The 24,536-nt window shown below is 42.8% G+C and overlaps 2 protein-coding genes across 3 annotated transcripts in view; one reads left to right on the top strand and one right to left on the bottom strand.

Moving 5' to 3' along the window:
• The window catches only part of DPYSL3 (dihydropyrimidinase like 3), a 149,908-nt gene extending 143,994 nt beyond the window's left edge, over positions 1-5,914 (top strand). For both annotated transcript variants that reach the window (XM_003404830.3, XM_010591597.2), the window contains exon 14: positions 2,608-5,914. In XM_003404830.3, the coding sequence (XP_003404878.3) occupies positions 2,608-2,696 (89 nt within the window). In that variant the 3' untranslated portion in view covers positions 2,697-5,914. The remainder of the gene's footprint in view (positions 1-2,607) is intronic.
• A 5,415-nt stretch (positions 5,915-11,329) lies between these two features.
• STK32A (serine/threonine kinase 32A) overlaps positions 11,330-24,536 on the bottom strand; it is a 154,599-nt gene continuing 141,392 nt past the window's right edge. Inside the window, exons 11-12 of the mRNA XM_010591589.3 lie at positions 13,049-13,113; positions 11,330-12,633 (exon numbers count right to left, since the gene is read on the bottom strand). Of these exons, the coding sequence (XP_010589891.1) occupies positions 12,540-12,633; positions 13,049-13,113 (159 nt within the window). The 3' untranslated portion in view covers positions 11,330-12,539. The remainder of the gene's footprint in view (positions 12,634-13,048; positions 13,114-24,536) is intronic.

The raw sequence follows: 24,536 nt of genomic DNA, 5'->3' as shown, positions 1-24,536 counted from the left end.
ACAAAGATAGAAGAGCTAGGACATGAGGGGAGAGAGAGATAATGAGCTGATAAACGCATAGACCTTAAAACTGTAATGAAAAAACCCGGCAGTACATACTATAAATCAGGGATTAGAAGGTTTCTTTTTGTTTTTTCTCATGAGTGTCACTTCACCCATGGAGAAGAAATATGATGACAGCCATATTGAAAAAGCAATTTAACTGTAGCAAAATATAGAGCTGCTCTGTCCAGATGCAGACACTAGCCACATGTGGCTGGTCCAGACTGAGATGTGCTGTTAGTGTCAAATAAGGCACACTGGATTTCAAAAGTTGAGTCTAAAAAAATAAAAATGAAAGAGTAAAATACCTCATTAGTGACGTTTTATATTGATTACATGTTAAAATTATATGTTAGATATATTAGATTAAGTACAATTACCCAGTGCCGTCGAGTAGATTCTGACTCATAACAACCCTATAGAACAGAGTAGAACTGCCCCAGAGTTTCCAAGGAGTGCCTGGCGGATTCGAACTGCCAACCTTTTAGTTAGCAGCCGTAGCACTAAACCACTACACCACCAGGGTTTCCTTAAGTACAATAGATGATTAAAATTATCTTCTCCTGTTTCTTGTAATGTGTTTAGTGTGGTTCCTGGAAAATTTTAAAATTACATAGGTGCCTCACACTGTCTTTTTATTGGACAAGCTGGTCTAGACAGAATTTGGAGCTGGGAAAGTGGTTAGAGAGTCCTGGTTTCTCTTGGTTGTATGACAGCTTAGGAGAGGGAGGCCACACAACCATAGTGCTGGTTCTCAACCGGGGGCAATTTTGCCCCCAAGGGGACATTAGGCAATATCTGGAGACATTTTAGTTTTGATCACAACCGGGAATGGGAGCTACCAGCATCAAGTGGGCAGAAACCAGGGGTGCTGCTAAACATCCTCTCATGCGCAGCACATAGAATACCACCCCACAACAAAGAATTATCCAGCCCAGAACTTTACAATGCCAAGGCTGAGGCATCTTAGAGGAGAGGCTGAGGAATCCAGCCTGTCGACTCCCAGCCCAGTGCTCTTTCCATTTTACACTTATGTCTCTTATTTTTTTAAAAAAGTATGAATATGAAGTGGCAAAGCAGGGTGATGCAATGGTGTAGCCTGAATTATTGATTTGACAGATGCGGATTTGATTCCTTGCTCTGGTCCTTAGGCAAGTCCCTGTTTCTGAGTCTCGGTTTCCTCATCTGTGAAGTGCAGACAATGATGGCAGCTTCTTCATAGGGCCCTCCTGCAATTTAAATGGGAAGTGCATTGAAAGCATTTAGCCTGGTGCCTGGCACTTGGAAACTGCTCAGTGTGTGTTAGCTGTCACTTAGTATTATGTCCATACAGTGTTTGCTACCAAGAAATATAACATAAAAAATAAGAAAGTAATTATGCAATTTGTTTAATAGCCCGTAGTCTTAGGCTGGGGAAAATAACTGTACATATATGTCTTTATTATGAACAGTTTAAATGTAAGGAAAGCGAGATAAGAATGGAAAGAGATCTTTAAGGCGAAAATTACAGCAGATGGGGAAAGGAAGAGGGGTAAAGATTGGGAGAAACAGGAATACAGGGAGAAAGCGATAAGGGAGATATGCTATGGGAAAAAGAAAAGGAAAAGGGCTAAAAGTTTTGAGAGTTTGCATTTTGCTAGTCACAGGAAATTTTTTGGTGTTTTTGCCATTTTTCATTGCTCTGTGGCTGCCTTAATCCTTAAACTGTTAGAAGCTTCCTTCTGAGGGGATGCTAGGACACATGGCTGTTGCCTTTTGTGCTATAGCCATAGAGACCTGGCCATCCTGCCACCAAGTTGTGAGGCCTTGGGCAGATTTACCTCTCAGAGCCTCAGTTAAAACCTCCCTGCCAAGGAAAAAAAACCTCAGTTACTGCCTCTGAAAAAGGGGGAGAGTAATAGTACCTCTCTCAAAGAACAGTTGTGAGGATCAAATGAGAGAATCTGATGAGCACTTTAAAACGCTGCCTGGTAAAATGGATGTGAACTGCCATTTTTCATATCATTTGCGGGGAAGGACTACGCAATAAGCAAGGTATGCACGGGCTTAATTGTGTTTATGTACTAATCTGTAGTGCACAACTTTACCATAAACGGGTAAAATTGAGCACTGCAGTTTAGTACATAAACACAATTAAGCACCTGCTACCTTGTGTTTTTTTTACCTTGTATATAGTCGCTATGAGTCGGAATCGGAATCGACTCGACAGCACTGGGTTTGGTGTTTGGTTTGTTTTTAACTTGCTTACTGTAAGCCTGTGCTTATCTTGCTTACTGGTTAATCTGCCCCTGATCATTTATCATTGTTTTCTTCTTATCAGTGTTACCCTGCTGAGGGGCAGATGAAATCTATGTAAGAATCTGGCTTTTCCTGGCAGAGGGTGGTTTTGGGGGAGCGTGTGGTATGAAAAGTCTAAAGGACCTGCCAGACTGGAATAGAAGTATCTTGAGAGATGAGACCAGGAAGGCACTTACTATCTTACACTCTTAAAATTAATCTGATTTCTTTCTTGTATACCGCCCCCTCTTCTTTTTTTCCTTCCCGGGAATTTATTTCCAATGGCAGGCACCCAAGTGGATGAGGGGGTCCGCTCAGCCAGCAAGCGCATCGTGGCGCCTCCCGGAGGCCGTTCTAACATCACATCCCTGAGTTAAGCAACTCCTCCCCAAAGAGAGGGGCAGAAGAAAGAAGACATTTTTCTGAAGCCAAAATGGTACATCGATATTTAAGAAGGAAAGCGAATCCAAACCATTGCGATCTAAAGAATCAATAAGCCTCAAGCCTTATGTTTCTCCAATGTTACGCTCGCTTGCCTAGCTTTACAAATATTGCTTTGTTTTCAGTTGATGCATAGCCTTGATTTGTTTGACGCCCTTCCCCCATTTACATGCATGCTATCAGACAGGCCACTAAGGTACAAGAGTCTGCTATATAGTGTCGAGAGCGTGTGTAGTGCTGCATCTTAAGACAAGGGGACAGACAAAGCTGGGAGATGTCAGGAAAATGAACAAAAGGGACTCAAGTTATTTGGGGTGTGTGGGTGGTGGGGGCCCAAAACAAGATGAAGAACACAGAGGGGCTGGGGGTAGGGCATAGATGAGGGAGGCGGGTGGGCCGGGTGAGCAGAAGAGGGTGTTGTGTATTGTGTTGACGACATACTTTCATTTCCATGGGAGATGGTCACTTATGGCAGCCGTCACTTCATCAGGGTCCCCGGTCCCTGCAGAGAAGCCAGGCAATCTTTGGGTTCAGGCTTTGTCACGTCACCTCCTAGTAGATTTTATTAGTTTGAACATTTTATTAAAACGTCAAAACCCAACTATTTCCTCCACCTGCTTGATCGTGCCAGTGTTTGCTCGGGGCTCTTTCTCAGTGTTGCTTTCCAGTTCTTCTCTTTCCTGGTGGGAAGGACAGTGAGGAGAGATGCAATGGCACTCTCTTCCTTTTGCCCTGCCTGCCCCTTTGGTGCTCTTAAAATGAAACAGCTGGGAGGAACAGTACATTGCCTCCCTCCAAACACATGGAGATAGCCTCTCACTCTACTGTCTCTGCAAACCGAGGTGCATAGCACACTTCTGGCATCAACGAATTAGGATTTTAGCTCAGATGGGGCTGCATGAGGGTTCTCTTTTACCAGCCTTGAGTGTTGGATTCTCTTGGTCCCCTGAGACCTAGGGCATATCCCCCACTGAATAGGATCTTTTTATGAAAAGTTGTTTGTGTTAGGAGTCCCTTAAGTTTTACTATCAATGTGTGATTTCAGCTTATATGGGAGTCAAGCAGGGATTCGGGAAAGTCGATCTTGAGCAGAGGGAGCTCATTTTGTGGCTGTGGTTCCATTTTTCTATTCTCAGCCACCTGTATCCCCTTCCATTATCAGATCCTTTGGGGGACTTTTTGTATTGATCCTGAAATCTTCTCCAGTGAGTGGCAGTGTATGCATCCCTCCTGATGAGCCACATAGAGGACTTAGCATGTAGTGTTGACATTAGCCTTGTCTGTTAGAGTTAAATATCCGCTTCCCCATCATGCCACTTCCTGAAAGTTCAGTTTTGGAAGAAGTTCTGTGAGCAAGATGAGGATCTGAAGAACCAAGAGATGTATATACAGAAGAAAGGAAAAAAAAAATTCAACCTGGGCTCACACTTCCCAAGCTCTTGGGGGAACCAGCTGGTAGAACTCGTAACCCTGTGTACTAAGTACTTTGAAGAGAAGAGCAGGCCTCGAACACCTTTTAAGTGCTTAGGAGGAACCATGATCTCTGAGTGAAAATTCTAATAGGTTTAAAACTAGAAAAAAGGGAACAAATGACTCCAGAGGAGTTTGGAAATAGCCAGGGAAGAGAATTTCCCCCAGCAAGTGAATTTCTGTTCTAATCATGAAAAGGATTGCTCACTCTCATAATGGGGAATCTTGATATATTCAGGCTTTCATGGTACCTTTCTTTGAAGGGAAACTTAAGTGAAGGAAAGGATGTAGCCCTTAATTTATAATTTAAAGAGTCGGGGGGCCTATCATAGAACTCAGAAGACAGTGTTGCATGCAGAAGGTGTCGGTCATCTGAAGCATATATATACCTCATTGGCCGCTCTGTGCTTTACGATATGTAGCAGTACCATCCACAACCACCAGATGGCAGAAAAGACACATAAATTAACACTTCTGGACCACTGGTAGTGTTCCTCAGCGCCTGAGTCTAGCTCATCCCTCCATGACCTCTCTGTGCCATGAAAATACATCTTCCATGGCCAAACAGGCATCTTCACTACACTTGGGACTTCTGAAGTGAAGCATCCAACCAGAATGTTATATTCTTCATGCCGTAGGAACAAGCCCGCCATGCCTTCAGGATGGCAACATTGTCTAAGGAAGCCCCTTCCTCTCCCCTTTCTTCACGTACCACTATAACTTTCCAAGCAGAGAAATGCCTGAGAATTGAAAAAAAAAAAAAAACAAAAAACTCCCACTATTTTATAGACTTTGATTTCTGGGTAACTTGTCATGTAAGTGAAAATTTAGATCCAAATGTGTTATGTGAGGCACATGAAACAGCCTTATACAAAAGGTTTAGAAGAAAAAAATGACAATGAGTAGTAGCCCTTCTGGAATTCACTGGCAGCTCATCCAAGTGTCGGAGGGCTTGGTGAATCGTCTCCCTCCCAACCTGTGTTCCCCCATCTCATCTCTTGGCCTGGCCCCTCTCTAAGGATGCCCCTGCCATCTCTCCAACCTTCCCACACTGTTTCTAAACCACGATGGTCTGAGAGGACCACAGATCAGGGTGGTTGAGAAGGTATTTGCAAACTCTTAAACCAGCCACCCTAGTAGAAGAATTTCTTTTACTTCTAAGCTTCCTAAAAAATGGTAGGGTTGTAGTAATCCCCCAAATGGCTTTTCTTCAAAGTCCCGTCATCTTTAGGCCATTTTTCTTCATGACTATACCCAGAGGGCCATGCTTTGCTCCAAAAGCCTGAATCCTTTTTATCACCCTGAGAAGCCCTCCCCAGCAGTGTGCACATTTCCCAGCTTTGGTTCTTGCTACAAGGTTCCCAGGCGTTCTCCCCTAGAAAACTCCAGCTTTGAGTCCCAGATATACCCATGGGCTGCCCTAGGCAGCTAGCTTTCATTGTAATTTCCCTCTTTGGAAAATGGTGTGTGGGTGTTGAGTTCTGTGTCTGGTGCATATGGACAGACAGTGAATCTCCTGTGATCTGTGGTAGCTGTGAGGCAGCTCTGTCTGCAATGTCAAGAGCTGTTTCATTTGAACCGTGAAGAAAACCGTGTTTTGAGTTTAGCTGAGATTAAAAAACAAAACAAAGTTCATCAAGTGACTGTTAATGTAAACCTGGTTATTAAAATAACTCTAAAATTACAGATGTTGTTGTCCAGACCTCTTCTGTGTGTGATGTGCCATTTTATCTAAAATATTACAATTGCATAATAAAATTGAAATGTTTAGTAAGAGGGCTCAGGATCTGATGATAATGGAGATATCCTGAGGGGGGAAAATTTTGGGGAGGGAGAGGTTTGCATATTTTCAGTTGAGGTTGAGTTTTGTTTTGGCGACAGTTTTATGAGCGTTATTGCAGCTTTTGGGAATAACTAAGGGTTTTTCTATGAGTCATCAAATTTAGTATTAGTGTGGAGGCATTGCCACTTGGAATAAATGTAGGCTGAGTCCAGAACATGTCCTGAAAGCTCTTTGGTTTTGTTTTCTTAAGTTATCCGCTTAAATCCCTGCTATTAGATTGATTTGTGAGTATTTGCTGCTTCCTCTAAAAGCTTTCATCTTCAAACTAAGCATTAGCCAAAGTATATTCTTTAGCAAACGGATCCCAGGAGGTTGCGTGAGTGTTGGAAAAGATTAGCTACGTCTGCTCTTCTGAGAGGTTTCAGGTTCATATCAGCAAATTAATTCAAGGCTTTGAGAAATCTTGTAATAAAGAAGCCTTTCAAACTTTGTCCAATTCTGGACTTTCAAACTTTTTTTTGACTACTGAGCCCTTCTATGTTATCTTTTAACATTCCACCAGCCCTCCCTTTTCGGGAAACATGGCTAGATCTAGTTCCAATTTTTGAAGAATATTTTTAGTTGTAAATGTTAGACTACTTTATGCCCCCCCCCCAAAAAAAAATTGGAAAGGGGGATTTTGAAGTCTGGTGTAACTGAAAAGTTCAGGCATAGACTTGGGCAGATTCGAGCATAGTCGGATCTAAGTGCTAAACCCTGACATCAGAACAATGTTGCTTTCCATCTCTCAGTCCTGTTTGCCATTGGTAAGTGCTTCATTCTTAGGAAAGCTCTTTCCACGTGGGAGCAGAGCGGGCCACCAGCATCTCTGGGTTTTCTTTCACCTGCTTAGCTACTTCAGGGGAAGGAGAGAACTTTTCTCAACAGTTCCAGCCTAAGATATTAATCCTTATGAGTCTGGCTTGGGTCATGTGTTCATCATCAAACTAGTCATTGTGACCAGCAGAACATGGGATTGACTGGCCAGACATGGTCACATGGCCAGCCCCTGAGCAGCCTGAACTATGTGGACTGTCAGTAATGCCACAAATAGAACCAATTTGTGGTTCCAGAAGACGAGATAGAGGCTGGGTAAGCCAAAACAGCAGGTGGTTATGACACCCTTCTCCAGCCCGCAGGACATGAATGTCTTCCGTGTGAAGCGTGTGTGTGGGCAGGGACATGTGGGCAAGGGGAGCAGGGATGCACCTTCTGATTAACTGCTTCATGTGCAAGCAGCTCCCTTTGGTTTGGTAGAACAATACCTTTGGTATAGCAGCACAGAGTGATTGTACCTTTCAACGCAGAATCTCCAAAGCCAGGTCAAAAGCTACTCTGACCATGTGAATTATTTCATAGTTCGGGGTTCCAGGTTTGGTGTTTAATAAGCTTTGGTCCATAGTTCCATTTTGTGGTTCTATCTCAAGATTAGTGAAATATCTTTCCTAACTCATGACCAAGGCAGCACTAAGCTATTCAGAGTTAGAGTGGGTTTAAAGCGAATGAGCAGTGCAGTAAATGAACTCAGGAAGCAACGTTCTAAAAGGGAAGAAACTTGAAGAAAAAAAAAGTTTCTAAAAGATACAGAGTGACTAACTTTCACACCTGTGAGGGCTAGAGGTATCAAGTGGTTGAGTCACATCCGACCACCTGGGGAATGAGGAACATGGAATAGGATTAACAAGGACCCTCTAGTGCCAAAGAACTTTCTGTAATCATCTCTGTTACAACTAACCCGTCACAAAGGAGATACCAACCATGAACAGGAGTCAGGGAATGAAAGGGCCGCAGTGATCTGCAAATATGAGATCATGTACGAAAAGCTGGCCATCTTGAGAATGTAAAGAGTTTTAGGTCCTGACCTTTGCTCAGGTGGCCATGGTGAACACATGAGGACACTTAACATGACCTGGGCAACAGAGCTGTCAGCATGCAGCACTGTAGAGCCCAAGACACTTACAAAAGCCTACTCGAGGACAAGCCCAAGCTACTAGCTGGCCTACTGGCTGCTGAGCTATTGTGGGGACTGAGAGGTAGTTGAAATGTTCCTTTATTCTTTTCTAAGGCAGAAGGTAAACCCTGGTGGTGTAGTGGTTAAGTGCTACCGTTGCTAACCAAAAGATCGGCAGTTCGAATCCACCAGGCGGTCTTTGTAAACTCTATGGGGCAGTTCTACTCTGCCTATAGGGTCACTATGAGTTGGAATTGACCTGATGGCAATGGGTTTAATTTTTTTTTTTTTTTTTTGGTAAGGCAGAAGGTGGTGTAGTAGTTTAGAGCTACAGCTGCCAACCAAAAGGTTGGCAATTTGAATCCACCAGGCGCTCCTTGGAAACTCTATGGGGGCAATTCTACTCTGTCCTATAGGGTTGCTATGAGTCGGAATTGACTCGATGGCAACAGGTAAGGCAGAAAGAACTTCTAGGTGCAAGAGTTCCAAGTTGCCAGTTACCTTCTTGTCCCAGATCATGTTCTCCATTGGCCTTGGAAGATTTACCTTCCAGTTTTAGTGTACAAAATGGGACAGGACAAAAATGTCCAGGAGAAGCAAGGCAGAGTGCTGAAAAGGGAGGTACATGGGCCACCCTTGGACCTAAGGTCATAGTGACAGGTAGAATCTGGAACTCTGGGCTGTTGCCTCAGTTGTGAATGCTGGAGGGACCAGGGTTTTAGTTTTTTTACATGTGGGTCAGTTAAGTTGTGCTGCATTCCAGAGTTATAGGAAGTCATCTCTAACACCAGCTTGTCTCTGACAAAGGATGGTCCTCACAACAGAAGTGGAGGTAAGAACAAAAGACTTTGGTGCCTCCAGCTCTACAATTACACATATATACACGCGCACATACACAGGGCTGACACAGAAGGGCCAATAGCTTACTGTATACAGAAGACATTTTAATGCACACGTGCACGTTTACATTGTACATGCCATAGCTCAACAGAAGCACTTCTGCCCCATTCCGGGGGATGCCAGATAAGCTGCCTGTTCACAACAGTACAGATATTTGAGGTTTGGAATTTCTAATATCAATATTTAATATCAGACACACTGAGCTTGTAACAAAGTAAACAGCGGTCACAACAGACAAAGAAGGAAACAGGATTTTGAACAGACAATACAGGAATGACCATTGGGTCCTGAAAGAGAAATTCACCATGATTTTCATGCCTTTTTCCGCTTTTGAAGAGTTTGTGACTTGATATTACTGTGTCAGCCAAATGCAGCAGCACTGGTCCCTGCTGGCTACATTACCACCCTGTTTTCCTAGTTAGTTGTTCTGTCCAACCTAGAAAAAAATACGATGATAAAAAGCCTAGTCGTGTGTGGTTAAAACACTCCTATCAGAAGCCTAACCACTAATTAATTAATTAACCTAGTTAATTTAGCAATGCTTTGTGCTGCTTTATCTTCAGTCCTACCCTACCAATGACCTCAGCCAAAAGCAGTGCTGCCATCAGGGCGTGTTAGCCATTAGTAGAGCATTTCCTTCCACGCAATTAGGACCATGGTCAGTGTCCCAGGGCTCAGGTGCAACACCACCCCCATCCGCTAGAGGACACAATAGAGTTCTCACCAGAATGCTTCTGGTCTTCAGTGCCTACTCAGACTTTTCAGGTGCGCCATATGGATGAGGAAAAAAGATGTCAGAAGAAAAATATTCCAGGAATACCAGACAAGAGAATGCAGTAGGCACTGTCTTTAAAATCCTCAGCCCTGAGCCTTGGTTTTCACAAATCTAGATATGTTCCACTAGGTGGGATGTTAACTTTTAGCTCAAGTTAGGGAATAAAACTAAAGAATCTAATCTCAACAACGAGCAGTCATGATAACGATTTAGGAAAAGTTTTGTATTTTGGAAATGACTTCTGTTTAAAATGTCAAGTGGTGAAAAGGTGCTTATAATCAGCTGTTTTGGACTGATAAAAGTAGTGCTTCTTGTTTTCTAACTTGAGAAAATGTGTGTGTATGTGTGTGTGTGTGGCTAGGACTGGAAGTCCATCTTCCCTGTCTGAGTGCTTCAAAGCTGTGCTCTCTAATCAGTGCACCCTTGGTCCCTAAAAGCCCCCAGGGATGCTGCAGGCTCAGGGCAAACCAAAACAACCAAACCCGTTGTCGTCAGTCAATTCCGTCTCATAGTGACCCTATGGGACAGAGTAGAGCTGCCCCTTAAGATTTCCAAGGAGCACCTGGTGGATTTGAACTGCCAACCTTTTGGTAACAGCCGTAGCTCTTAACCAGTAGACCACCAGGGTTTCCAGGCACAGGCAGCTCACTACAAATCAAAACTAGGGATTCAAAGGACAGAAGCTGTCCTGGGTACCTATCCCAGTACAAAGAGTGTGAATATGTGAAATTTGTGTCAACAAGTGATCACTCCCTTCACTACGGAAACCCTAACGTCTGCCGCCCTTTGGTGAGAGCTTCCCAACGCCCCTCCTGCACAGCGAGGGGAGGAGCCAGGTGACAGAACGCTGGGCTCGATCAAAACAAAGGAAAGATGGCAGATGGTAAACATGCAAGTGGCCCCTGCCCTCTGGGGTTTACCAGCCTGGGGCAGAATCTTGGTGCTTTTTGTTGTTTTGTTGTTTTGTACAACCCCTCTCTGTGTGGGAAATGGAGAGAAAAGGAATCAAGCAAACAAGAGCAAAAGAGCTGGCTTTTAACTGTTACCACAAATATGGTTGCTCTCAGAGAGGCGTTATTTCACAGCTCTGCCAGAAATTCTGGGACTATTAGCTCAGTGAGGACTATTATCTAAGTAAATGCCCACTTAAAGTTCACCGCTGGTTGACTCTCCATGCTTAATTGTTCTGGTGTGATATCCCTCCTGGAACAGCTTAGCGTAGCTTACCTGTACCTTCCCACACAGGCACCACTCTGGTCTTTCCAGTTGCCAGCCTACTGCTATCTTGGTGATCCCCAAACCCTCCACTGGTCAAGACAGGTGTAGGTGGTCTGGTCAGGACAGGTGTAGGTGGTTTGAGTGGCCAAAGGTAAAAACAATTCTCCGCCAAATCTCTTCACTTCTCAACTGTGTACCCTTGCATCCTTGGGCTGCCAATAATAGTCCCTCTGTAGAGCAATTCTGTCAGTACAGTGGAGTTAACATCATTACCCACAGAGCTTAAAAAGTGGTGACTTAAACTGTTCTTGGCAAATAAAGAAAAAGGGAGACATCAAATAATATTTTAAGCAGGTCTTTCTGCCTGCTCTTCCTGCAGTAAACACAAGGGGGAGACATGGTACTGTTGTGCCCTTAGTCTCCTTGGCCTCAGGCGTCGCAGACGCGTGAACGTCCCACTGTTCTCAGTGTAATTCCAGTCTATAAAGACGTATAATTTGTTCAAAACTTTACTTCATTTGGTACTAGCCAAAAAAAAAAAAAAGACCAAAAATAAAAATAATGAAATCAAAACAAACACAGTGGTTTCTTTCAGTACCAAAAGATGCCTCACTGTACTGAGCCTTGCTGAGAAAAGGTACTCACTGTATGTTGTGGGTAATTTAAGGGATTTTTCAACAGCAAACTTTACCATCTTCCAAGGTCACTTCATGTTCTAACTTAGGATATACCCCCCTGTGTAAGATGCAACTTTGCAGTACTAAAAGGCAGACATTCTTTCAGTATGACGCTGTTTTCCCTTATCTTCCCCCACACCAGGTCTCAGATAATCTTCAGAGGACAATTAGCCCTCAAGGAGCATGTCAGTTGGAAGAAGGTCAGAGATATGCGGATATCTGTTTAACAACCAGCTTGCTGGGATGGGGTGGGGAGGGGGCTCTGATTTGTAGAGTTGGCCAATCTCCATAGTGTAAAAATCCTCCCACTATCACCAGTTTCAAGCTACTAACTTCACATCACTGAGCAGGGATTGGAAAGACCTATAAACAACACACTCCTGCTAGCTGATGCAAGCAGACTCCAGCACATCGCCAGAGACCCTTCTAAATCTGTATGGTTTCCAATCTGGCCCCACTCATTTCTTCCTGATGGAACCCCTTCTTTCCATTCATCAGGCTGGGGGACCTCTTTATGAAGTTTTCTAGCTATGAAGAGCCTCATTCAATCCTGTGTCCATTTTTCCATTTGTCACAGTGTAATTAGAAAGAGTGGAAAAATAAATCTACATTAAAATATCCATTTTAAAATAAAAACAAAGGCTGTTTAGATAACAGAATGTTAGTACTAAAAAGTCAGCGCCGAGCTCATCTAATAAAGCCCTCTAATTTTAGATGAATTAACTGAAGCAGAGAAAGTGATGAAGTAACTTGCTCAAGGTCACACGTGAGTGGCAAATCTAGATCCCAGGGGCCCTGGCCCAGGGCTCCTTTCACCGTATCATGCTGCCTCCCTTGAGATATTCATTCACATTTTCTAAGTCGTGAGGTGTGGTGAGAACGGCTCTCTGTCTTCCTGATGTGGCTAAGCAGGAATCCCTGGCTTGAGGAGCCAAGATGTGTCCCAAGAAGAAGACATCGTGGACTTCACAGGTTGTTACTCTGTCCATCCCCTTCTTGCGGGTCTTTGGTTCGTTCCAAGGCTAGATTTCCTTGCCTTTGAATAAAGTCCCTTTTTACTCTTAAAGGATAGGAAAAAAAAAAGAGAGAGAGAGTTTTATTGTTTGAAAGAAAGAAAAAAAAAAGGTTTAAGTTTTGAATCGATAGCATTAAGCCTAACCATTTGAGAAGAGGTGGGAACTAAGGAAACCTTAGAAGCGTCGCTGATTTTAAGTGCCTCAGTCTCGGTTCTCTCCCCTTCTCACAGGCAGAAACTTGATGCCAGGCTAATTTACATATAACAATTAAAAAAAAAAAAATCTTTTCCAAGAAAAAAAAAGTTCCTGAGCTTGCCAAATTTTCTATTATGGGTGTGCATCATTTTTGTAATTAGAAAGAATAAAAAATGTTTAAAAAAGTACTAAGGTCTGGTAAGTAAAATCTGGCTGAAGCACTCCATGATTTGTTGGGCTGTTGTTTTTTCTAAAGCTACTTACTTTTCTCTGTTGAAAATGATGAACTCCTTCTGAACGTTTTCAAGGTGTTCTTGAAGAAGGCATGTCTTCCATGAGAAAGGTTAAGAAAAAAAAAAAATAGCAGTGTAGTTAGTGAATCAACAAGGATCCTCCAACAGTCATTGGTCTATTGAGTGCCTGTTCACCGAATGGCCCAAACCTAAGACGTAGCAAGGTAACCTCAAGATGGACATGATCATTGAAGTCTGGGACAGGAGTCAGGAGTGAAACTTCAACCAGAATAATAGGGAAGGAAAACCAAAAACCAAACCCATTGCCATGAAGTCAATTCTGACTCATAGTGACCCTATAGGACAGTAGAACTGCCCCATAGGGTTTCCAAGGAGCACCTGGTGGATTTGAACTGCCCACCCTTTGGTTAGCAGCTGTAGCACTTAGCCACTACGCCATCAGGAAGTAGAAGAGAAATCACCTGCAGGAGGATAAAGCTTGTCAACCACAGCAACGATTGTGAGGATGGTGGAGGACCAGGCAATGCTTTGTTCCGCCATACATAGGGTCGCTATTAGTCGGAATCGACTCAAGGGCACCACCAACAACAAAAAACTCATCAACACTCCACTCTCCATGATGATCCCACAAGGAAAACCTGTTGTATGGTTTATGAGCTAGGTGTCTGTCAGCCAGACACTTAGTTCAGGAAGAAACCCTGGCTTCCAGATGGGCCAGGAAAAGGGTTTATTCAGTGTTTCATCTCCTGGCCCTCATGTGAAGCTGTTGGATATTCTACTTGATTTGATGGATAGCCTTACTTTGACTTAATGAACGGTCTAGAAACACCTCTCCTCAGTGAATTCTGACTGAATCTTCCTCTCAAAAGCTCTATTGGAGCTGATTGACTATACTTCAGTTCCAGAGACCAGAACCTTCTCTAGTTGTGACTTTCTTATTGTTGTTAGCTGCCATTTCATCAGCCCCTGACTCATGGCAACCCCATGAACAGCAGAACAGAACGCTGCCCAGTTCTTCGCCATCTCCATGTTGGGTTGTAGATCGGACCATTGTGAGTCATAGATTTTTCACTGGCTGATTTTTAGGAGTAGATTCCTAGGGCTTTCTTCCTAGTGTCTTAGTCTGGAAGTTCCATTGAAACCTGTTCAGCATCATAGTAACATCCAAGTCTCCAATGACAGATGAGTGGTGACTGCACATGAGGTGCACTGGCTGGAATTGAACCCAGGTCTCCCAGATGGAAGGCTAGAAATCTACCACTGCACCACCACTGCCCTCTTGGGCCATTCTTACAGACATGCAAAACATGTACTTCGAGACTGCACTGCCTTGCTTTCAACACTTATTGAAGACTTTTCTGTCATAATGAGAAAGTTAACTTCAAATAAATAGTAATCATCAGGCCCAGGACAGTGACAGACCCATGACAAATGTTTTAAAAGTCTGCAACAAAATACTGTCACATAACTTCTGAAGAAAAATACTCCTCTTTAAGGAAAACAAAATCATTCACTCATTTTTTTTAATCCCAGAATTAGAAAGCACAAAGTCCTCAGGAACTGCGCCTTTTCCCTCCTGGTAAAGAACTACTGGAGAGTTTTTTTTTCCCCCCCAGAGTGATTGTTTAGGTGGTAGGAAATTAGAAAAGGCAGAGAACATTTCAGAAAAGGGGTGAGGGGGCCAAGACAAAGAAGAGTTTGGTGCCCCCCACTCTGAGTGTTGTAACTCTGAGTGTTTCCAGGATCAGTCACGGGGTGCATGAAGCTACAGGATAAACAATATGTTAGAGCTCCTTGGAGCAGCAGCCTCACTCCAAGGTTTTAGGAAAAATATTTTTTAATATTAGGGGACGCCGAGTTTCAGCTAAGGGTGTCAGAAAAAATTGGAAATAGATCATGGTGATGGTTGTATAACATGAGGAACATAATGCTACTGAATTGTGCAGCTGAAGAAAGCTGAAATGGCAAATGTTTTATTACATATATATGTACCACAAGAAAAAAATTCTCGAAAAAAATCAAGATTATAATCCAGCAAATGCAAAAATGCACATAAATACTTTTTCCTCAATCAGGTAACTCGGTTTTAGTTAAACAAGGATATAAAATGCACTCAGCAGTGGGTTGTTGGTATGACATGTCAGACCATGCTCTCCAGGTCTTTCCACCCCATGAGTCCCACCCTTGGCCCTCAAGTTCACATTCAACATATTCTCTTTCCTCTGCATTAAAAACAAACAAAAAACTTGTTGTCATCAAGTTGATTCCAACAGAGTAGAACTGCCCCGTAGAGTTTCCAAGGAGCAGCTCGTAGATACGAACTGCTGACCTTTTGGTTAGCAGTCTGAACTCTTAACCACTGCCCACTGCACCACCAGGCCTCCTTCCTCTGTATTAGGTGGAAATTTTTAAGAAGTGCTGCTACATGGATGGAAACTCTGGTGGTGTAGTGGTTAAGTGCTACGGCTGCTAACCAAAGGGTTGGCAGTTCATAATCCACCAGGTGCTCCTTGGAAACTCTATGGGGCAGTTCTACTCTGGCCTATAGGGTTGCTATAGGGTCGCTATGAGTCGGAATCGACTCGACAGCACTGGGTTTGGTTTTTTTTGGCTAGATGGATACAATAGCAAAAACAGAGAATACAGGGGGAAAAGAGGGGGAAGCAGAGAGAATGGAGGGACTATTGGATCTTACGTGACTGAGAAGGAAAATGGTGGATAAAAATCCCAGATCTTTCTTATTGGGGATGAGCAGAGCAGTCAGTACTTCTGCTGTTCTGACTGGAGCTGGCAGGAAAATCTGAAGGGTTTTAAGCAGCTGGAAATCTCAGGAGGCAGAAGAAGAGGACTTAGGTAATTTGCCTTAATAGGCAGGCAGACTGGGTGGCATGTAAGTCTTTTTATTTTATATCTTAAAGATGTCAATGAGTAGAGAGCAACAAAGTGGAGAATATTCTGGCAGCAAAGACAACAGAGGCATCTATCACGATCAAAAGCAAAGGAAGAAGAGAGGAGTCATGAAGTGGAGGGGGAAAGTAAAATGTAAGAACGAACATTTTTGCCAAGCACTTTCCATGTATGAATTTAAACCTCACTTCATATTGTAGATGAGGAAACCGAGACACAGAAGGAAAAGGCAAAACTTCAGTGTTTTTCCTCTGTTTAGCAGTGAATCTCCACCTTAACCGCACATTTAGAATTACCTAGAGAACATTTTAGAGTCCTGTTGCCTGGATCACAGCCCCAGATTCAGACGTAGTTGGTCTAGTGTAGAACCCAGACACCAGCATTTTACAATTCTCCAGATGGTTCAAATGTGATGCCAACATTGAGAAATAATGTTTTGTAAACCCAGAGGAGGAGAAATCTGAGCGATCATACGGTAATGAATCTTAAGCCACACTAAAATCTACAACTTAACACTAGCTGCTGAAACCAGCTGCCATCGAGTGGATTCCAACTCATGGTGACCCTATGTGTATCAGAGTAGAACTGTACTCCATAGCATTTTGAAGAGCTGATTTTTCAGAAATAGATCACCAGGGCTTTCTTCCAGGGCACCATTGGGTAGACTTAAACCTCCAACTTTTTGGTTAGCACCTAAGCTAGTTAATTATTTACACCCTCCCCTCCCCCCCAGGGATTCTACAAGTTAACACAGCTAACATTTAATATGTGCCAGACACTGTGCTAAATGCTTCATTTGCATTATCATGTTTCATCCTCAGGACTATCTTAGGATGTAGGTCCTATTAGTCCTTCTTCACATATATAGGACCCACATTGAGAGAGGTTGCGTGATGTCATGGATTGAATGTGTCCCCCCAAAATGTCTGTCAACTTGGCTAGATACATTAATGGCAGTTATATTGATGAGACCTACAAGGTTAGATACTGTCTTAAGCCAATCTCTTTTGTGATATAAAAGAGAGAAGCAAGCAGAGAGACATGCGGACCTTATAGCACCAAGAAAGCAGTGCCAGGAGCAGAATACATCCTTTGGATCCAGAGTTCCTGTGCAGAGAAGCTCCCAGACCAGGAAGACTGTTGACAAGACCTTCCTCCAGGGCCCACAGAGAAAGAAAGCCTTTTCCTGGAGCCGGTGCCCTAAATTCAGACTTCTAGCCTGCTAAACTGTGAGAGAATAAGCTTCTCTTTGTTAAAGCCATCCACTTGTGGTATTTCTGTTATAGCAGCACTAGATGACCAAGACAAAATTTGGTACCGAGAGAGTGGGGTGCTGCTCTAACAGATACCTAAAATGTGAAACCAGTTTTAAAACTGTGAATGGATAGAGGACCAGAAAGAGCAGAGAATTGGCAGCAGCAGAGAAGCAGCAGCATCAGAGGAGCCGCAGCAGCAGAACCAGACCAGCATCAGAAGTGCTGGAGCCGACCCACAGAGCAAGAAAGCTGAGTGCTTGTGCGCTGGAGGCTTCCTGGCACAGTGGGGTGCCTCCAGGCAGCTATTGGTAGAGCTACAGAGCTTCGGAACATTTGCCCCAGCAGGGCAGATGTGGATTTGGAGGTAAGCCCCGAGGGCAGAGTGGCCAAGGAACCAGGAAGCAGAAGCTGAAGAGACAAGGAACACAGGAAGCCAAACTACCCCAGTCTCAAAAGGTATGGCCAGGACCTCTGGGGTCTCAAAGGGTGGAGCCATGGCCTCTGGTGTTTCTAAGGGTGGAGTTGTCACTCAGATGGACTAGAAGAATGGTGCATCTAAAGCTGAGGGAGCAAAGTTGTGGCCCCAGTGGGCCTGGAAGGTGGAACTGAAGTCTAGAGCTGAGAGGACTCCACTCATTTTGGAGAGTATGGCCAATACTTAGAGTCTGGAGGGCAAGGCTATTGCATAAATGGTCTCAGAGAATAGAGGATTATTTTCAAGACTTGAGGGCTAATGTAATGTGTTGTGCTGACTTGCCTGGTGCCTATTATGCCTTCTTTTCCTCCAATTTCTCCCAGTTGTGGTAGAAATATCTACCTTGTGGCTGTTGCACCATTGTACTTTGGAAGCAGATAACTTGTATTCTAGATTTCACAGATGAAGAGGAATTTTTGGATTTTGGACTTGGAATTGATTTAAAACTTTTGCTATGATATGATGGGGTCAATATGTGTTACAATTGGCGAGGATATGAATTTTGAGGGGCCAAAAAAAAAAATTTTTTTTTTTTTAAAGGGTAGAATGTCCTGGATTGAATCATGTCCCCTAAAATGTCTATCAGCTTGGCTAGGTCATGATTCCCAGTATTGTATGACTGTCTAACATTTTGTCATCTGTTGTGATTTCCCTATTTGTTGTAAATTCTATCACTATGATGTAATGAGATAGATTAGTGGCAGTTATATTGATGAGATCTACAAGATTAAATACTGTCTTAAGCCAGTATTTAATGGGGCAGTTCTACTCTGTCCTACATGGTCGCTATGTGTTGGAATTGACTTGACAGCAGTGGGTTTTGTTCTTTTTTTTTTTTTTTTATATACTACACTGAAGGAGTCTTGGTGGCACAATGGTTAAGCACTCAGCTGCTAACCAAAAGGTTGGTGGTTCAAACCCACCCAGCAGCTCCACAGGAGAAAGACCTGGTGTTCTGCTTCTGTAAAGATTATAGCCAAGAAAACACTATAGGACAGTTCTACTCTGTCACATGGGGTTGATATGAATCAAAATCAACTCAATGGCACCCACCAACAACCACAATATACTATATGTCTTAGTTATCTAGTGCTGCTATAACAGAAATACCACAAATGAATGGATTTAACAAAGAGAAATTTATTCTCTCACAGCCTAGTAGGCTAGAAGTCCAAATTCAGGGTGCCAGCTTCAGGGGAAGGCTTTCTCTCTCTGTTGGCTCTGGACAAAGGTCATTGTCATCAATCTTCCCTTGGTCTAGTAGCTTCTCCACAAAGGAACCTCAGATCCAAAGGACACACTCTGCTCCCAGCATTGCTTGTTTTGGTGGGATGAGGTCCTCATGTCTCTCTGCTCGCTTCTCTCTTTCATATCTCAAAAGAGACTGGCTTAAATTGTAGATTAATCCTGTAGCTTGATTTACAGAACTACTGCTAATCCCATTTCAGCAACATCACAGAGAAAGGATCTACAACACATAGGGAGATCACAACAGATGACAAAACAGTAGACAGTCATACAATACTGGGAATCATGATGTAGCCAAGTTGACAGACATTTTGGGGGGATGAAATTCAATCCCTTTAGCCCCTCAAAATTCATGTCCTTGCCACATGTAAAGCATTTCCACCCCACCATATCGTAAGTCTTATATCAATTCCAAGTCCAAAATCCAAAAATTCCTCTTCATTTGTGAAATCTAGAACAGAAGTTATCTGCTTCCAAAGGTACAAAGGTGCAGCAGGCACAAGTTAGACATTCCCATTAGAAATGGGAGAAATTGGAGGAAAAAGAAGGCATAATAGGCACCAAACAAGTCAGCAGAACACCTTATATTAGCCCTCAAGTCTTTGAAAATAATCTTCTGTTCTCTGAGACCATTTAAACAATGGCCCTGCCTCTAAATTCTAGGTATTGGCCACACTCTCCAGATTCTCAGTGGATACCCCTAGGCCCTGGCTTCAGCTCCACATTCCAAGCCCACTGGGACAGTTACTCTGCTCCCTTGGCTTTTGTGCACCATTCTTCTAGTCCATCTGAGTGACAACTCCACCCTTAGAAACACCAGAGGCCATGGCTTCACCCTTTGAGACCTCAGAGGTCCTGGCCATACCCTTTAAGACTGAGGCAGCTTGGCTTCCTGTATTCCTTGTCTCTTCCGCTTCTGCTTCCTGGTTCCTGGTTCCTTGGCCTCTCAGCCCTTGGGCCTCACATCCACATCTGCCCTGCTGGGGCAAGTATTCCAAAGCTCTGTAGCTCTACTGATAAATGCCTGGAGATACTTCACTCCATCAGTAAACTTTGGCTGGAAGGCACTCAGCTCTTTTGCTCTGTGAGTTGGCAAGCCTAGCTCCACCGATAAGTGCTTGGAAACACCCCACTCCACCAGGAAGCCTCCTATACAAGGGCACTCAGCTTTCTAGCTTCATGGGTCACCTCCAGTGCTGTCTCACATTGGTCTCCTGTTTGTACTGCTGCTGGTCCAATGCCGCTATTTCTCACCATCTGTGCTGTCTCCAGAGTAACAGCTCTCCTCATTTCCTTCTGAGTACTGTATCCATTCACAGTTTCAAAATCACTTCCACATTTTAGTTGTCTGTTACAGCAGCATCCCACTCCCAGTACCAAATTCTGTCTTAGTTTTCTAGTGCTGTTATAACAGAAATGCTACAAGTGGATGGTTTTAACAAAGAGAAATTTATTCCCTCACAGTCCAGTACGCTAAAAGTCCAAACTCAGGGTGTCAGCTCCAGGGGAAGGCTTTCTCTCTCTGTCAGCTCTGGGGAAAGGTTCTTGTCATCAGTCTTCTTCTGGTCAAGGAGCTTCTCAGTGTGGGGACCCTGGGTCCAAAGGATGCGCTATACTCCTGGTGCTCCTTTCTTGTGATATGAGGTCCCCCTGTCTCTTTGCTTGCTTGTTTCTTTTGTATCTCAAAAGAGACTGGCTCAAGTTGTAGATTAATCCTGTAGATTGAGTTTACATAACTACTGCTAATCCCACCTCAGCAACATCATAGAGATGATTTACAACACATAAGGAAATCACATCACATGACAAAACAGTAAACAATCATACAACACTGGGGATCATGACATAGCCAAGTTGACAGACATTTTGGGGGGATGCAATTCTATCCATGACACTACACTACCTCCATCCTTTAATGACAGGCAGAATTCAAAAGAGATAGCAGCCCTCAGTGGGAAATAGGGAAGTGTACTCTTTAATTCAACAGATTTTAAACAATCTTTTGTCAAGGATTGGCTATATACTTGGCACTGTGTTAGATGAATTAACATGGACTATTTTTTTTTTTTTTTTTTGCAACACTGGTGGTTGGTGCATAAATCTGAATAATAGTCTTATTAACTGGTCTTCCTTGTAGCTGTATGGATATTATCACTGACAGCATTGTGCTTCAGGATAGATCTTGAAATGTTCCTTTTGACAATGAACGCAATGCCATTCCTCTTCAATTTGTCATTCCTGGCATAGTAGACCATGTGATTGCCTGATTCAAAAAGGACAACACCAGTCTATTTCAGCTCACTAATGCCTAGGGTATGAATGTTTATGGGTTCCATTTCATTTTCAATTATTTCCAATTTTTCTAGATTCATACTTCATACATTCCATGCTCTGATTATTAATGGATGTTTCCAGCTGTTTCTTCTCATTTTGAGTCGTGCCACATTAGCAAATGAAGGTCCCAAAAGCTTGACCCCATCCAAGTCAAAAAGGGTTGACTCTAATTTGAAGAGGCAGCTCTTCCCCAGTCATCTTTTGAGTGCCTTCCAACCTGAAAGGCTTATCTTCTGGCATTGTATCAGACAATGTTCTGCTGCTATTTATAAGGTTTTCAGTGGCTAATTTTTTTTTTTTTTTTTCCAGAAGTAGACTGCCAGATCCTTCTTCCTAGTCTGTCTTAGTCTGGAAGCTCAGCTGAAACCTGACCCTGCTGGTATTTGAATACCAGTGGCATAGCTTCCAGCATCACAGCAGCATGCAAGACCCCAAAGTACAACAAACTGACAGATAACTATTATTCAAATTTATGTGCCAACCATAGGCCAAAGGTGAAGAAATTGAAGATTTTTACCAACTTCTGAAATTGATAGATCATGCAATCAGGATGCATTGATAATTACTGGTGATTGGAATGCAAAAGTTGGAAACAAAGAAGAAGGATCAGTAGTTGTAAAATATGGCCATGGTGACAGAAACAATGCTGGAGATCGCATGATAGAAGTTTGCAAGACCAATGACTTCTTCATTGCAAATACCTTATTTCAACAACATAAATGGCAAATATACATGTGGACCTCACCAGATAGAATACATAGGAATCAAATTGACTATATCTGTGGAATGAGATAATGGAAAAGCTCAATATCTTCAGTCAGACCAAGACCAGGGGCCAATTGCAGAACAGACCATCAATTGCTCACATGCAAGTTCAGGCTGAAGCTGAAAAAAATTAGAACAACAAGTCCACGAGAGCCCAAGTACAACCTTGAGTATATTCCAACTGACTTTAGAAGCCATCTCAAAAATAGATTTGATGCATTGAACACTGAGGACCAAAGATCAGATAAGTTGTGTAATAACACCAAGGACATCAAACATGAAGAAAGCAAGAGGTTATTAAAAAGACAGGAAAGAAAGACAAGACCAAAACAGATGTCAGAAGAGACTCTGAAAGATGCTCTTGAACCTCAAGTAGCTAAAGCGAATGCAAGAAATGATGAAGTAAAAGAGCTGAACAGAAGATTTCAAAGGGTGGTTCGTGAAGAATAAGTAAAGTATCATAATGAAATGTGCAAAGACCTGGAGTTAGAAAACCAAAAGGGAAGAATAAGCTGAAAGAATTGAAGAAAAAATTCAAGCCTTGATCCAGAAAGAGCTGGAGAAAAATGTAGAACAAAATTCTAACTCAGAAAGACCAGACTTGCTGCCCTGACAGAAACTGGAGAAACCCTGAGAGTATGGCCCCCACGCATCCTTTCAGCTCAGTAATGAGGTCATTCCTGAGGTTCACCCGTCAGCCAAAGATTGAACAGGCCCATGGAACAAAACAAGACTAAAGGGTGCATCAGCCCTGGGGCAGGGACTGGAAAGCAGAAGGGAACAGGAAAGCTGGCAATAGAGAACCCAGGGTTGAGAAGGGAGAGTGTTGACAAGTCGTGGGGTTGTTAACCAATGTTATAGCACAATGTGTGTACTGTTTGATGAGAAACTAGTTTGTTCTGTAAACTATCATCTAACCCCAGTGCCATCATCTAAAGTACATTAAAAAAATTTTTTTTCAAACCTTGAGTTGCAATCTTGAAGTGTTGTATGGGCAAGATACTGAATAATGCAGGGAGAATCAAAAGAAGATGGAAGGAATACACAGAGTCAGTGTACCAAAAAGAATTGGTGGACATTCAATAATTTCAGGAAGTAGAATATGATCAAGAACCAATGGTACTGAAGGCATTGGTGAAACCAAGTCTCCAGGAAATGACAGAATATCAATTGAAATGTTTTAACAAATGGATGCAGCTCTGGAGGTGTCAAGATGCAGCCCTCATCTATGCCAAGAAATATGGAAGACAGCTACCTGGCCAACCGACTAGAAGAGATTCATATTTGTTTCCATTCCAAAGCAAGATGATCCAGCAGAATGCGGAAATTGTGGAACAATATCATTAATACCAGCTGCAAGTAAAATTTTGCTGAAGATCACTCAAAAGCGGTTGCAGCAGGACACCAACAGGGAACTGCCAGAAATTCATGCCCGATTCCAAAGATGACATGGAACCAGAGATATCATTGCTGATGTCAGATGGATCCTGGCTGAAGACAGAGAATACTGGAAAGATGTTTATCTGTGTTTTATTTATTATGAAAGGCATTCGACTTGTGGATCACAACAAATTGTGGACTATATCGCAAAGAATGGGAATTCCAGAACACTTAATCATGCTCATGAGGAACCTGTACATAAATCAAGAAGTAGCCATTGGAACAGAATGAGGGGATACAGTATGGTTTAAAGTCAGGAAAGGTGTGAGTCAGAATTGTATCCTTTCATCATATTTCTTCAATCTGTTTGCTGAACAAATAATCTGAGAAGCTGGACTATATGAAGAAGAATGGGGCACCTGGATTCGAGAAAGACTCATTAACAACCTGCATTATGCAGATGACACAACCTTGCTTGCTGAAAGTGAAGAGGACTTGAAGCACTTACTGATGAAGATCAAAGAATACAGCCTTCAGTATGGATTATACCTCAACATAAAGAAAATAAAAATCCTGACAGCTGGAACAATAAGCAGCATCATGATAAATGGAGAAAGGATTGAAGTTATCAAGGGTTTAATTTTACTTGAACCCACAATCAACACCCACAGAAGCAGCAGTCAAGAAATCAAACAATGCATTGCATTGGGCAAATCTGCTGCAAAAGACCTCTTTAAAATGTTGAAAAGCAAAGATGTCAGTTTGAGGACTAAGGTATGTCCGACCCAAGCCATGGTGTTTTCAATCTCCTCATACGCATGTGAAAGCTGCCTATGAATAAGGTAGATAGAAGAGGAATTGATGCCTTTCAGCAGTGGTATTGATGAAGAATATTGAATATACCATGGATCACCGAAAGCACGAATAAATCTGTCTTGGAAGAAGTATAGCCAGAATGCTCCTTAGAAACAACGATGATGAAACTCCATCCTCACATACTTTGGACATATTATCAGGAGGGATCAGTCCCTGGAGGAGGACATCATGCTTGATAAAGTAGAGGGTCAGCGTAAAAGAGGAGGACCCTGAATGAGATGGATTGACACAGTGGCTGCAACAATGGGCTCAAGCAT

This window comes from Loxodonta africana, chromosome 2, assembly GCF_030014295.1.
Source record: "Loxodonta africana isolate mLoxAfr1 chromosome 2, mLoxAfr1.hap2, whole genome shotgun sequence".
Lineage (NCBI taxonomy): Eukaryota > Metazoa > Chordata > Mammalia > Proboscidea > Elephantidae > Loxodonta > Loxodonta africana.
The sequence above is the reverse complement of the archived record's forward strand: the minus strand, read 5'-3'. Positions and strand labels throughout refer to the sequence as shown.